The following is a 14,076-nucleotide window of genomic DNA, read 5'->3' as shown; positions in this document are numbered from 1 at the left end:
CCTTTCCAGGGAAATAAATTGATCATTTTAAATTCAAGGTGCAGCTGACGGGTATTACGGTGCATCAAGACAATCATATCTCTTGCAAACTGGTGTAAACGTAACAAAAGTCACATGCAGTACATATCATTATCGGCGGTTAAATATTGACTGTGCTACAGTACATTGTGTTCCTCTTTATTCAGTGCAGTTGTGAGGCACTGGAGTCGATCCCGGCTAACTCTGGGCGGAGGCAGAGCATCATCCCCCAGACAGGTCGTCAGTCCATTAATTGGTTAAAAATGAACACAACTTACTGGGCTTAGTGGTTGTGTTTAAAAATAGATACTATCACTTTGTTTTCTGTCACTTTGTTTTCACTGATGATCAAACACACTTTATCACATTTTGCCAAACCTTTGAGATCAATGCATCAGTCGAGAGCACGAAGCTGGGAATGGAAGAAGGGCTGTTTATAACGGCAGAGGTGAGCCGAGTTGTTTTCGTGAAAATGTGAAAGCAAAGTAAACATTATAATCAAACCATCTCCTTCATAGCTTCAAATAAATAACTAAATATAGAAATGCTTACATTCTAATACTTTGGCCACATCAACACTTTAATGGATTCTCCCCCAACTTTGAACTAAATAAGATTTTTTTTTTATAAGAAAAATTTATAGCATGAGGCATGTAAGTCGATGGTTAAATTCAGTTACGAAGAATATAAACAAAAAACAGCCCATATTATTATTTAAAGTTTTATAGCATCCATTAATCTTCTTCATCTGCAACATAGAGGAGCCACAAAAGGCTCAACATGGAAGAAAGGCCCTGTCATTTGTCAGACATAGTACTGGAACTCAGGTATATTAGTAAGTGTTAACTCCCTTTAAAAGCTTAACTGGTGATAAAACATTTGATTACCCTCATGGATGATTATGACTTTTTTTATTTGGCTCGTGGAATTTGTGCATTTCGCTAGTAGCAAATGCATATATTGATTAAAGATAAAAATCCTACTCTGGACCATTAGTGCCAGTCATTGTTACTTCTCCTGTTTTTTTTTGAAAGAGACACGTTTAATTGTCAGGGAAAAAAGAAGGACTGCGATTTGGAAATGAAAGGAATGGTGTGTTTAACTTGAAAGCTAATCTAAACACGGAAATGATCATCGAACTGCTTGGATGTTGGTTGATAAACATGGGAAGCACACCCTGGTGGTGGTGGTGAATCATCCACTTTACTTGACCAGTGGGAACATTGCCAGTTTTACTAAGCTGATTATTCCTGATTAATCACCATGTGTAAGTGATTATATGCTTTTCTCTCCTGAACTCTGTGGGATAGGACCACAGTGAGGTGGTTTTTTTTTTTTTTAAAGTTCTGCATTCATGTTACGTATGTCTCGTGTGCAGGGAGTGAGAGGCCGCGTAAAGAAGAGGCAAGTGATGAAGATGAGGATACTGAGTACTTTGACGCCATGGAGGATTCCCCCGCGTTCATCACAGTGACTGCCAGTGAGAACACACAGCACAGGTCAGTCGCGTACGGAAATTCACCCGTCTTGTACTCTCCTTTATCCAGTTTAACATCCTCGTCAGCTGAAGCTGATCCAAGCTGTCAAAGTAGGAGAAGGAGTACAACCTGAGCGAGGTTGCCAATCAGTCACAGGGTAAACGAAGAGAAAGACAACCACACACACGCATTCATACCTACAGGCAAGGTGAAGCCACCAATTAACTTGAAACACATGTTTTGTTTTTTTCTGTCGTGTGGGAGAAAAAAAGAAGAATCAGTGAAAAAAATCCACACACATGCAAACTCTACAAAGAAAGCATCTGATCCCAACATGGTTCAAATGACTCCTTTGAAACCAATGATATAATAGTATCTGGAAAATGGACACGCGAGCCACAAAGAACGGTGCACGTTGCCGTCTCTGCACGAGGTTACACTACCGCCTAGTATTTAGCAATTTCTGGTAGAAAAACCTGATATTGCATATTCATTAAAAGATGTGCCTTTGAGAAGCAATCCTCATTGTACCTATTACAGGTTTTTTTTTTGTTTTCTTTGGACACACACACACACACACACACACACACACACACACACACACACACACACACACACACACACACACACACACACACACACACACACACACACACACGTTCAGTAAAGTGGGCCCCGAGTGTCTAACCCTCATACTGTTTTGTAACTTAAGTCATAAAACGGCTTCTTCATCCTTGAAAACAAATAAAACACGAATGGGGCCTATAATTTTGGACCCTTCAAAGGTACGAATGGCCCCACAAATATAATTTCACTCTAATCTTTGGGCCCCAGATGAGAAAATACAACGACACACACGAGCAAACTGAAGTGATACATCACTATTACTATATCAAATGGATTCACTCTGTCTTGTACATAGAAAAATAAGGAAAGACTATCACACCTGCAAATAGTAAATAGTTTGTTTTATGTCTTGCAACATATCTCTCATCTGCAAAATGTCCATTGCGCTGATACAAACCACTACACAGCATTCATCTTCCAGTACAAAGCATTCACATCCCAGTGAGTGTGTGTCAGTGTGGGAAAAACAAGAGACAACAAGGACAGGCATTTATTCTCCCGATTACGTGCAGCGTTCATTTTAGAAACCATTTCTATTCTTTTTGCAGGCGATCTCAGAGCAGTTTGAGTGGAGCGAGTGGAGGCCAGCCCAGCGACTGGAACCAGGACGACAATGTAAGAGTCTGCCTCCCTATCACTGACTAATAGGATTGACATTTGTGGAGGCTGCTGATATTTTTTTTCTTCTTTTTTTCCTTTTTTGTCATCTTTATATAGATTCATTTGTGCGGGTGCAAAGCTCACGCTGCATTGATTTATTTATGTAACGTCTTGATGTTCTCATAAGCTTGGTTTCCTTCCCCACATTCATGCCACACTCGCAGAGTTTGCCGCTATTGTGTGTGTGCGCTTCCTGCTGCGTCACTGTTCACTCCTGTGGTGCCAAAGACATACAGACGCATCACTTTGCTAAATCTTAATTACCAAACCGACATCTGTTCCTCTATCCTCTCGGCACTCTCATGCTTCTCCCTCTCCCACATCTGTCACCGTCGCTCCGTACCTCTTGTCTTCCACTTTCTCTGCTGTTGTGCTGCCAAACTGTCAATGAAGTAGAAAATAATTCATCCAACTTTTTAACCCCCTCCCCCCCCAATCGTTCTCTTTCTCTCTAATCCCAGATGTCTCCAGGCTGTAATGATATGTCAGGCAAGGAGCTGCAACCCCGCAGACGGAGGCGGACTCACATCCCAGACAAACCTAACTACTCCCTCAATTTGTGGAGCATTATGAAGAACTGCATCGGCAAGGAGCTGTCTAAAATCCCCATGCCCGTACGTGTGTGAGGAGCAAGCTTTCTCTCTCGGCCGACAGGCCCGACGCGTATCCGTGCGAGTTCCATTTCGCCCTCTGCGCAGGTGAACTTCAACGAGCCTCTGTCGATGCTGCAGCGCCTCTCCGAGGACCTGGAGTACCACGAGCTCCTCGACAAGGCGGCACGCTGCGAATCCTCCCTGGAGCAGATGTGCCTTGTCGCCGCCTTCTCTGTGTCCTCCTACTCCACCACCATCCATCGGACAGCCAAGCCCTTCAACCCCCTCCTGGGCGAGACCTACGAGCTGGACCGCCTGGAGGAGTTTGGCTACCGCTCGCTGTGTGAGCAGGTAACTGTTGTTTTTCACACTTGGGTGTGAGCTCTCCCTCGTTTGACCATGCTGATGTGTGTTTTATGGTCATGTGAACACATTACACGTGTTGTACTAAGGTTTTTGTTTGCAAATCTGTTTAGGTAAGCCATCACCCCCCTGCAGCTGCACACCATGTGATTTCCCAAAGAGGCTGGACCTTGTGGCAGGAAATCACCATTGCCAGCAAATTCCGTGGCAAATACCTTTCCATAATGCCTCTGGGTAAGACATTTCTCTGTCAGCGTGGAAGCTAACAAATGGTGTTTAAATAAAAGGTTCGTCGTCGAACAGCTCGGCCTCAGATTCAGGCTGAGAGAGACGCCACAGACCACTTGAGGGCAGGATCACCTACAATCTGCCAGCTACATAATCTGAAGCGAGAGGAAAGGGTATGGCAATGAATCAGACGGCTTTTATGAGCCCTTTTGACACATACATAAATATGGCTATAAAGGGAGCTCCAAATTGCAGCGGCAGGAGCAAGCACAGTGGTCAGTTGGCTCATACCACTGAGAGATTTGATGTGTGCAGCTCCAGCTGTCGGATGCAGTGGTATTTATCTGGCCCATTGTGAGGTGCTATGTGATAGGGAAAAAAAAAAAAAACTGAAAGTGTTGATGGTGAAATCCATGTTATAAATCTTCTGGGGTTAGGTCACATTGAATGTAAGTGGAAATATATTGCAGCAAAGGAACATTAAGTGACTTGTTTTTCAGCTGCAGTAGGAACAAATTGACAATGGTCGCAGATTTAGATTCACAGAAGCAGGGCCATTTAGATTTTTAATTTTTTTTTCACCGCTGTTCTTTTGTCTCTCTCGCTCTCCTCAGGTGCCATACACTTGCACTTCCACTCCAGCGGGAACCACTATGTGTGGAGAAAGGTCACCTCCACCGTACACAACATCATTGTGGGGAAGCTGTGGATCGACCAGGTCTGTTCATTAGCACGTCTCATTGGTCACAGACTCACAATCAAAAAATACGTACACACTTTAAACCATGCCAGATATGCTGAAATGCATTTGCCTGCTGTGTTGCTGACTTCTTTGTACCGGGCGCGTAGAGTAAAGTAGCGTTGAAGGCGGCAATCAGAGCGCAGCACATCAATGAGGAGTTCCATGATCTCTGGGGATTTATCTTTAGCTTTGATCTCTATTAACACCCTAAAATAAAGTCTTTTTTTTTCTCCGAGATGGCCCAGTTACTGTATATAGTGGCCTGAAGTGGGAGGGGCAGGCTTCACATGTGTATGTCTGTCTGTGCAGCACCGTGTTCAGTGTGAAGACATAAACAATATGGAAATCACCACAAAGAAAACATCTCGTATAAATTACCAAATTGAGCCTGAATGACTCTTTAATATTTAATAGTCTTTACAAATGTATGGAATTTCCAGGGAACTGTTTGTTTGTTTTGATTTGGTTCCCATGCAGATCATTTTTTTTAGTACAATAACTATGTATCCAAATCTATTTTCTACTGGAATGCAAATCTGAGATAAACGGAAAACAATAGCCCCTGCTCATTTATCTAAATTCTTCCCCCATCATATGTTTCACAGCTGAGAAAAAGAAGAAAAAAAAATCCACCTTCATTTTCAGGTTTATTGTACAAGTGAAGCTTTTTGAACTCAATGTACTTAAATCCTGCCTCACATGGCTCCTTTACTCCCTGCTCAGTGCTGTTCTCTGGCGCAGGACAAAGTCAGCCAAACAACTCCCCGATGAATTCCACAAACAATTTTCTAGTTCTACTGCCACCTATTGCACTGGCAGCCAGCATTATTGATAATACAGTAACGATATCAAGAGGTGCCAATCTTTATGGCAGGAATATTACAATTAAATGAAAATGCTTCTATTTTCCTTAAATTGGGGGTAACCCCAGACTTTAATTTTGGGTTTTTCCCTCCAAGAAATTTGAAGACAACGATGAGTCTATTTTATTGTATTGTATTTAATTGTATTTCATGTCGTGGGCCTCTGATCAAACAAGGCAGGCACTAATGGAAGTGTGAAAGCGTTCTAATAAATTTCAGCACAGAGCACTTCTCATTAGTCTTGATAAATTCTATCTGTGTATGCAGCTGCCTTAGCGTGCTGCTCCGTGAGTTCTTCTCTCTCATGCTGCGCTGGTGTGCATCTCTTTGTCTGTGCAGTCGGGGGACATTGAGATTGTGAATCACAGGACGAAGGAGACCTGCCAGCTCAAGTTCTCTCCCTACAGTTATTTCTCCAGAGATGTTCCTCGGAAGGTGAACGCTTCTATTTCTCGCACACTGTGTTGACACCCAAGACTCTGCATGATGTCATACCATGCAGTGGCTCGCTGTAGTGGTGAGATGCTGCCCCCTGTTGGTCAAATTCAGGAAAGTTCCGTGGAGCTTCCTTTCCCACTGTCAAAGTTGAAAACCGAAAGAAAAGTAAAGTTTGATTGACTCCGATATCTTCAACAGCTGACAAAAGAAATGCTAAATGCACGCTGGTTAACTGTACTGCAACATGACTTTCATATCTTTCACAATAATGTCTTGTGAAGGACTAAATGTGGCGCGTGTTCAGTTTCTGTGGAGACACGTTTACTGGCTAAGAGCCCACCGAGATGAATAATGGACCCAAACGACCCTCATTCATCAGTCGTGGTCTCCTGCAAGAGTACTGCACTTCAGAAGCACATCACATTATGTGTTTTTGGTCATGGCTGCGACCACACATCAAACTGCTCCAGAGTGCATTGCGAAGTGGACCAAGTAACCCTTTTCAGATGGCGTCAGCCCATCTCCTTAGTGCATGTCAAGGATCAGACGGCCACAATGAGGTCCCCTTGTTTGAAATGGGAGCCAATTCTGACAACACTCACCCAATCCAGAGAAGTGACGAAAACAAATATTTAGAGCCTGTTTATCTTTAATGAAGATGTTTAAGCCTGACGTGCAGTTTGCATTTCCTCTATTCCAGGTGACTGGTGTGGTGGCGGACAGCTGTGGCCAGGCTCACTACATCCTCTCTGGCACATGGGATGACAAAATGGAGAGTGCAAAGATCATCCAGAGCAGCAGAGGGGGCGGTGGAGAGGGCAAGCAAAAAACAGTCTATCAGACTTTGGCCCCAAAGCTGCTGTGGAAGAAATACCCACTCCCGTAAGCCCAGCTCGTCGGACTCGTATCGCTTCGCGGTATATGAGTCACTGTGGTCGTGCAACAAGCCGCGGTGTCGAGTGGACGAGATGGATTGCTGAACATCTCGGTGTAACTCCAATGTTCTTACTTTGTCAGGGAAAATGCTGAGAACATGTACCACTTCTCTGGGCTGGCTCTGACCATGAATGAGCAGGAAGATGGGGTGGGACCGACTGACAGCCGCCTGAGACCCGACCAGAGGCTGATGGAGGAAGGGCGATGGGATGACGCAAACTCTGAAAAGCAGAGGCTGGAGGAGAAACAAAGGGCAGTGAGAAGACGGAGGGAAGCGGAGGCATCGGACGCTCTGGATGAAGGTATTGGACGCTGAGCAGGAATTGCCATGGCTGACAGGCAAAGGCAGATGAACGAAAGGCAATTCTAGTTAAAAAGAAAATAAAAGATGAGTGAAGGACGTAGTGTCAAAGTTGGAGGATAGACTTTGCAGGATGAGAGCTCTTCTATGAAAGTCCAAATTATTGTCTGATTCGATACGATAAGGTGATCGGGAGGGGGAGTGCACAAGATAAGCAACTGAACTGAAGACATTATTTGACTAAAGAGAAAATATAAGACATGACAAAATGAGAGAAAAACTGGTGTGTGTGTGTGTGTGTGTGTGTGTGTGTGTGTGTGTGTGTGTGTGTGTGTGTGTGTGTGTGTGTGTGTGTGTGTGTGTGTGTGTGTGTGTGTGTGTGTGTGTGTGTGTGTGTGTGTGTGTGTGTGTGTGTGTGTGTGTGTGTGTGTGTGTGTGTGTGTGTGTGTGTGTGGTTGATTTTATTTGATGTACCCATGACATGTCTTTCTTTTCCTCCCTCTATTGATGGTCAGAGTGTGAATATGACTCTGGTGAGTGGGGGTTTGCCCTGTCACCCCTCTGTTGTGCATCTCTCTCTCACACACACACACACACACACACACACACACACACACACACACACACACACACACACACACACACACACACACACACACACACACACACACACACACACACACACACACACCATCTCCTCTGTGTGTTCTGCCTCTGTACGGAAACTGCATGAAACCCTTCTCATGTCAACTGCCCCAAATCGTGACTCAGGAAAAAAAAAAAAGAAGAAAAAAAAAACACTTTTTCCTGCACACATGTGACATTCTCATCCCAAACTGGCCTCAGTAACATATTACATGTAACAACTGATTCAACTTTGAACGAATCTTCAGTGTGTTGTGGTGAAGCCACGTTCACAAGTGATTCATTCGACATTCCTCTGCCCCTTTTTCTGGTGCTTTTTACCAACAAGTTAAATCTTTGTTCATGCAAAACTGACTCTGTGTTTACACTGATGTGATTACCTGCTCTATTATAACAAAAGATCCCATAAAGGACAGATAGCATTCTGGATTTCATAATCTTTTGAATGAAATCGATTTTTCTCAACTTCCACAACGATCCTTAATGCATTTTGAAGAGTTTTGCAGCGTTCCAGGGTTGAGGTGGCAATGGTGGCGGAGAGTTGCAATAGTTTGTTTGATAAAGATGAAGCCTGTCAAATGTGATCACACCTTGTGCTTTCACAAAAGAGATGCCAAATGGGCTCATATAGTGAATTCAAATCATTCATTTTCTTCATATATTAACACATAAGAAAACTGCCGCTTCTCCTTTGTTTGGCTTGGTTTTTGTTTTTTTTTCAGTTTGAAGGATCAGATTCATCATTCAGTTTCTGAAGTTCCAAAATGATTGTAATTTTCTCCTTCAACACTTTATTCAGGCTTTTATGTTTCATATATTGCGCTTACCTTTTTTTTTTTTCTTTTATTGGCTCTTTTGATTCCAACCTGCTCACGTTATAGCTCGATTCACATTTGGCGCTATTCCAAACGATTGATTGCTCTCCATCTACACAATCGCGCGAAGGTGAATTGATCTCTCGGTGAATTGATCGCTCGGTGAATTGCCTGCAAGTGTGGCTTCTCCACCGGCGGAGGGGGGGAGGGGGGGGGGGGGTCGAGACGTCGCCGGTTGAATAACGTGTGCTTCTCCCTCCAGGTAAAGAATACGAAGGCTACCAGCCGTTGTGGTTCCACCAGAGGAGAGACTCGATCACTGGAGAAACGAACTTTGTGTACAAGGGAGGCTACTGGGAGTCGAAGGACAGACAGGACTGGAGCGTGTGTCCTGACATCTTCTAACCCGGGGGCTCTGCTCGTCTCCGGGTCCCCACGCAAGGGAGTGTAGCTGGCTTTAGGAGCGCCATGTGGACCTCTGTGAGCATGAGAACGTGTACGTCTCGCACCTTCTCGGATTACACTGTACCTCCAAATAATGTACTCTGGCTCAGTTTGTTTTGTTTTTTATTTCTAAAATAGAAGAAGGGTGGGGGGGGTGATTCCTGAGCACACCTCGTTGACGCTGTACTGAAGCAGCAGTGAGATAGCGTGTGGATGTGAGATGATGAGATTGTAACGCCACAGAACAAAAGCACCCGCACGGTCTTGATGCACCGGTGCTCTGTAAATGCTACCCACAATGCACTTTTTTCTGTGTCCATTGCAGAGTTTTACAAATAGGATAGAAGCCCATATCAAGCTCGTGATTATCAACAGACAGGATCATTCAGAGCCAAAAGAAAACAATTGTTTAATACTAATGTCAATATTTCAGCCACAGGCAAAACAAGTGTCCTAAGCCTCTGTTTTATCCAGCACAAATAGAATAAACCTTAAATTAGCTCGTTTCTTTCTCAAGGCAATGATATCAAATACTCTGGGCGTTGAAGCAAAGAGTCACAGACAGGAAATCTCTTAGACCGACTGTGGAGACCCAAAGTGTTGCACAATCGCATCAACACATGACAAACTGAACCGTGTAGATATTTACAGAAATACGTGATGTAATCATGCAAACTATGTGATTCAGTTCACTTCAAACATTGCCCTTTTGAACAAATCACAGGTTTGCGTGAACTTGTCGTGTAAAACCGTCAGAGCTCCTCTGCTGTGGTCTGAAAATGGACACAGAGTTTTCACAGGTGTCTTTTTATATCATAGATTAGCTTTATTTCAGAGGATTTTTTTTTTTAATTCATTTTAAATAGTTTGAGTCTTCACAGAAAAAAAAAGCTAATGCTGGACTGGGCAAGATTAAAAAAAGTAAAATAAAAAAAAGCTCATAGTTATTTGAAGTGGTGACATATGCAGCAGAGCCGAAATCTATTTCACTTAGTGTGAATGTTGGAGTTTCCCTTCAGGTGCATCCGACTAGTTAGTCTGACGTCTTGTACGACTGACATTTCAGTCACCCCAACATGATCGACACATTTTTCCATTCGTGATTCTGATCAGCGACACTCAGCAGTAGTAGTTTGAACCTTGAGCTGTGACACATTAGTGCGTCTGCAGCAGTACGACATCGAACTTCAGCGCATCCATACTCACTCTTAATAGAAGCCTCCGTCGAGGAACACACACTTTCCACTGTGGGCGATTAGAGGTTTTAGTACATATCTGTGTTGACTGTTGAGTAATATTCACTTTGTACTTTACCTTTTTCTCTGGTGCTCTCCCATAGCGACGCCCCCCCTCGTATCCCCCGGTGACCGTTTTGACTAACACCCTCCCCACGTGATCCTACAAAACGGGATGACTGCGCGTGATCACTGAGACGTCCCAGTAATCGCCGCCCAGTGTACCCAGGAACATAGCGTGTGCGTCACACCACACCCACAGGCTCCATCCCTCGCTAGTTTGTAGCTCTTACCGTTTCCCGTGGGATTTTACTGTACTTTGAGACTGGAGCCGACTCTCTGAGCGGCCCCGCCGTGGCTTCAGCTGACGGGAGGTCAGAGGTCACGGAAGCACACGGGGCTGGTTCCTTGTACGCTCTCCACTGTGCAGTCAGCTGGAGCCACGCGGAGGACCGCTCCAGGCTCGCCGCCCGCTCACTCGCCATTTGTGGACAACGCTGATCTGGATCGGCTCACAAAGGTATCCTGAGTCTTTTGCCTTTAACTGACTGAACAAGGGAACGAGTCCCCCTGACCTGTGCACTACAAGTCTACGGCGACAGGAGTTTTGAAAAACAGTTAGTATTTTTTTGTAATTATTGTTAGGGATGTAAAATCACGCTTGGAGGTGTTGTATCTGCCATCCGGCCTGTTTGTGTGAATATTTTGTGATAATTCTTAATTCTACTAATCTGAGTATTGAATTATCTGTACAGCAGAGCTTAGAAGTGAAGACGCCACTGAGCGGGCCTGAAGGATTCGCTGCAAGTTAAAAACTTGATCCAGATTGATTCTGAGCTCACGAAATTTCACTTAGAGACTTCAATTTAATCTCAATTTGGCCAAAAACACTCTGGTCTTACCACCTCTGAAATGAAATGTCAGGATCTTCACTGACGGCACGGTTGGTTCATTTCCTATGTTGTGAAGATGTGACAACGCGGTGTATTAATATAAGCTCTTAAAAATGTTTATCTGTGAGATTCTTCATTATTTAGTAATGAAACGATGATTGATGTTATTTTATCGCAAAAACAAGGTGTTTCTTTATCGTTTAAACAAAGGTTCTAATATATTTTTGATTGTCGGTTGTAACTAGATATCTCGTCCAGAAGCTAAAATGTACAAGGTATCACCCATGAAAGTGCCGGTTTTCCCAGGAGGAGATGTCGCTGCTGTTTGCTCTCAGGCCTGCAGTGAACGTAAGGCTATGGACAGCAGCTTAGTTTAGCTCATTGGTTTCCAAAGTGTGGGGCAGTAACTTGAATGAGCCTTTCTATACATTAACAACTACATTTCTAACTCGCTTACATCGTGACAGATGCATTTCATTGTCTATAGATTCCAGTAGCCTTTAACAATAATGTCTTTTACCTTGAAAATTCTAAATGTTTAAAAAAAGAAAAAGAAAAAGAAATGACTGGTTTCAATGAGAGCTTCCTGTGCCCTCCCACACTTTGAAAACCTTCTGGTTCAGCAACAAATACTAGAAGGAAACAAAAAGCCATTGTAAATCCCAAAGATAAAGGAAAAAAAAAAAGGTTAACCAACCACCAGCTCTTAAAGTCTACTAACACAACTAGCTTTGATTTATTAATTTTTCTTCTAAAGATTTTGAAGGTAACCCTCAGGTGCATGCATTTTGGCATCGAATAAGATAAACAAGATACACATGACAGTCTGGTGTTTTCACCTTTTGGAAACAGGATGAAACGTCGATGCTAAAGCTGAGCAGCTGCTGGTCGTAGCCTTACTGTGAGCTGAACATACACATCTGAGAGAGGAGTCCAATGTTGAATGCTCTCATTGGCTTTAATCTGCCGCTTTGGTTTCCTGTCTTGTCGAGTTATTACCATATATCTAAAAACACGGTCCTGACGGACGCTTTTATTCAAATCACGTGTGTCGTTGACACTGAACACAGAACCGTGGTTCTGTTTCACTCGGCGTCGTCGTACACAGTCAAAGTCATCAGAAAGAGCAGGAAGGAGGTTCACTAGAGATTTACTTTAATATGTGTGAGATGATTTTATATTTGAGAATACATAGTATATTTTGAATGATAAAGGAGAGCTCACTCTATGTTTTAATCGCCAATGTTCCCACACGCCGTGACCTCGGCACCGGACAGTCTGCTGAAGTCCGAACGGCTGTAGCAATAAGGCAGCGAAATATGTATTCGTTGGTTCGTGGCTGCTGTTGCGTCACATTGAAAGAGGGTAAACAACCAAAGTGGAGAGCGACTTTAAAAAAACAACAAAAAAACAAAAACAAAACCCCTCTTCATCTGCATTCGCCGTTCCGGAGGGTTGTAGTCTTATCTCACACAACTTTTAATTTGCTCTGCTGCGAGTCTTAGCTTTAATTTTCTGTCGCGGTTACTTCCTTCTCATGGGTGCCATCACTCCCAACGTTGGTGTTTTCAATGTGAGCTTCCTCTTTCGATGCCACTCAGTTTTGAGGGGAAAGGTGGGAGGTTTCATTTGCCTTGACTCGAACGGATTCCGGCTTCTCGTTGGACTGTGACTCGTGGCTTTGTGGTGAGACGACGATGGCGTTAATCACCTGTGTGACGGTGGAAGTCACAGGATGACAAATGTCACTATGGCGGCGTGATGCAGACTGACCTGCCTTGACTGCTGCTCCTACCTATCACATACACACGTGTATTCAAGTGGAACAGATTAAACTGAGGTGGTTTCTTTTCTTATTCTTTTTTTTTTTTTAATCTTTATTTCCCTCCTGATTTATATTCGAATAACAATGTCTTTGACCAACAAAGACACCCTGATGAAAAAAAAAAAAAAGATAATAAAGTTGTTATTGTTGACACATGATGTTTGTCTGATTTAATTTTATTTTAGAAGGATTAGTTCTGAACGCTTTACAAATGGTCATTCCTGGTTTGATATAAAGCAGAAATCGGCTTCTTTGTGGGAATAACAAGCCACGCGAGCATCTGTTTTCACCTTTAACTTAATTCCAAGGATTCATTTTTATTCCACATTCAGGTTTGTTTTATGTGGTTGAATGGAGGTTTGCTGTGATTGACTGTGATGTGCTGCAGTTCAACCTGCACAGCAGCAGAACAAAGCCAATGTCCTCCTTCAATCAAGTTGATTTATCACCTTAATACACTCCAGCATGGTGGGCAAGGAGAATTTAGGCATGTTGGACTTAATGCTTTACAAATGACAGTCAAGGTAGGAATAAGTTCCGATTTAAATTCACTATAAGCTTTGCTATTTGTAAGTCCAAAGACGAGAACCAAAACAAAAAGACACATGACCTTCAGAGTTTTGACACCCATTTGTTTTAGGCAGAATTTTTCTTCTGTATACAGAACTACAGATTTTTGTCAATAGTCATGCAACTCCATTCTATATAGTGGTAATATACTCTATAGTCGCTTGATGCTCTGTCATCATCTTGTCTGGACTTCAAACCAACTTTTATTTTTTATTCAAGTGTAACGATTAATATAAAGGCTACTTGGCACAAATCTGAAATCATGTTTGTAACACAGGAAACACATACCATTCATTACCATTTTTAAGTGTTTTAAAGCTATAAGTCTATAATGAGAATCACTGTTGAAAACATTTTTGTCGTAAAAAAGTTCATTTTCAAAGAATTCACATTTTACCTTTT

At 43.0% G+C, this 14,076-nt stretch overlaps 1 protein-coding gene across 2 annotated transcripts in view; it reads left to right on the top strand.

Annotated features, from left to right (window-relative positions):
- Window positions 1-13,248, top strand: part of osbp2b (oxysterol binding protein 2b) — a 52,978-nt gene extending 39,730 nt beyond the window's left edge. Inside the window, exons 5-15 of one of the 2 annotated variants that reach the window (XM_080499763.1) lie at window positions 1,397-1,517; window positions 2,672-2,738; window positions 3,245-3,397; window positions 3,482-3,727; window positions 3,853-3,973; window positions 4,582-4,685; window positions 5,912-6,007; window positions 6,711-6,892; window positions 7,028-7,248; window positions 7,763-7,780; window positions 8,970-13,248. In XM_080499763.1, the coding sequence (XP_080355889.1) occupies window positions 1,397-1,517; window positions 2,672-2,738; window positions 3,245-3,397; window positions 3,482-3,727; window positions 3,853-3,973; window positions 4,582-4,685; window positions 5,912-6,007; window positions 6,711-6,892; window positions 7,028-7,248; window positions 7,763-7,780; window positions 8,970-9,112 (1,472 nt within the window). In that variant the 3' untranslated portion in view covers window positions 9,113-13,248. The remainder of the gene's footprint in view (window positions 1-1,396; window positions 1,518-2,671; window positions 2,739-3,244; window positions 3,398-3,481; window positions 3,728-3,852; window positions 3,974-4,581; window positions 4,686-5,911; window positions 6,008-6,710; window positions 6,893-7,027; window positions 7,249-7,762; window positions 7,781-8,969) is intronic. The other variant, XM_080499762.1, reaches the window with a different exon arrangement.
- Window positions 13,249-14,076: the final 828 nt, after the last annotated feature.

This window comes from Blennius ocellaris (assembly GCF_963422515.1).
Source record: "Blennius ocellaris genome assembly, chromosome: 7".
NCBI lineage: Eukaryota > Metazoa > Chordata > Actinopteri > Blenniiformes > Blenniidae > Blennius > Blennius ocellaris.
This window is presented reverse-complemented; position numbering and strand designations above follow the sequence as displayed.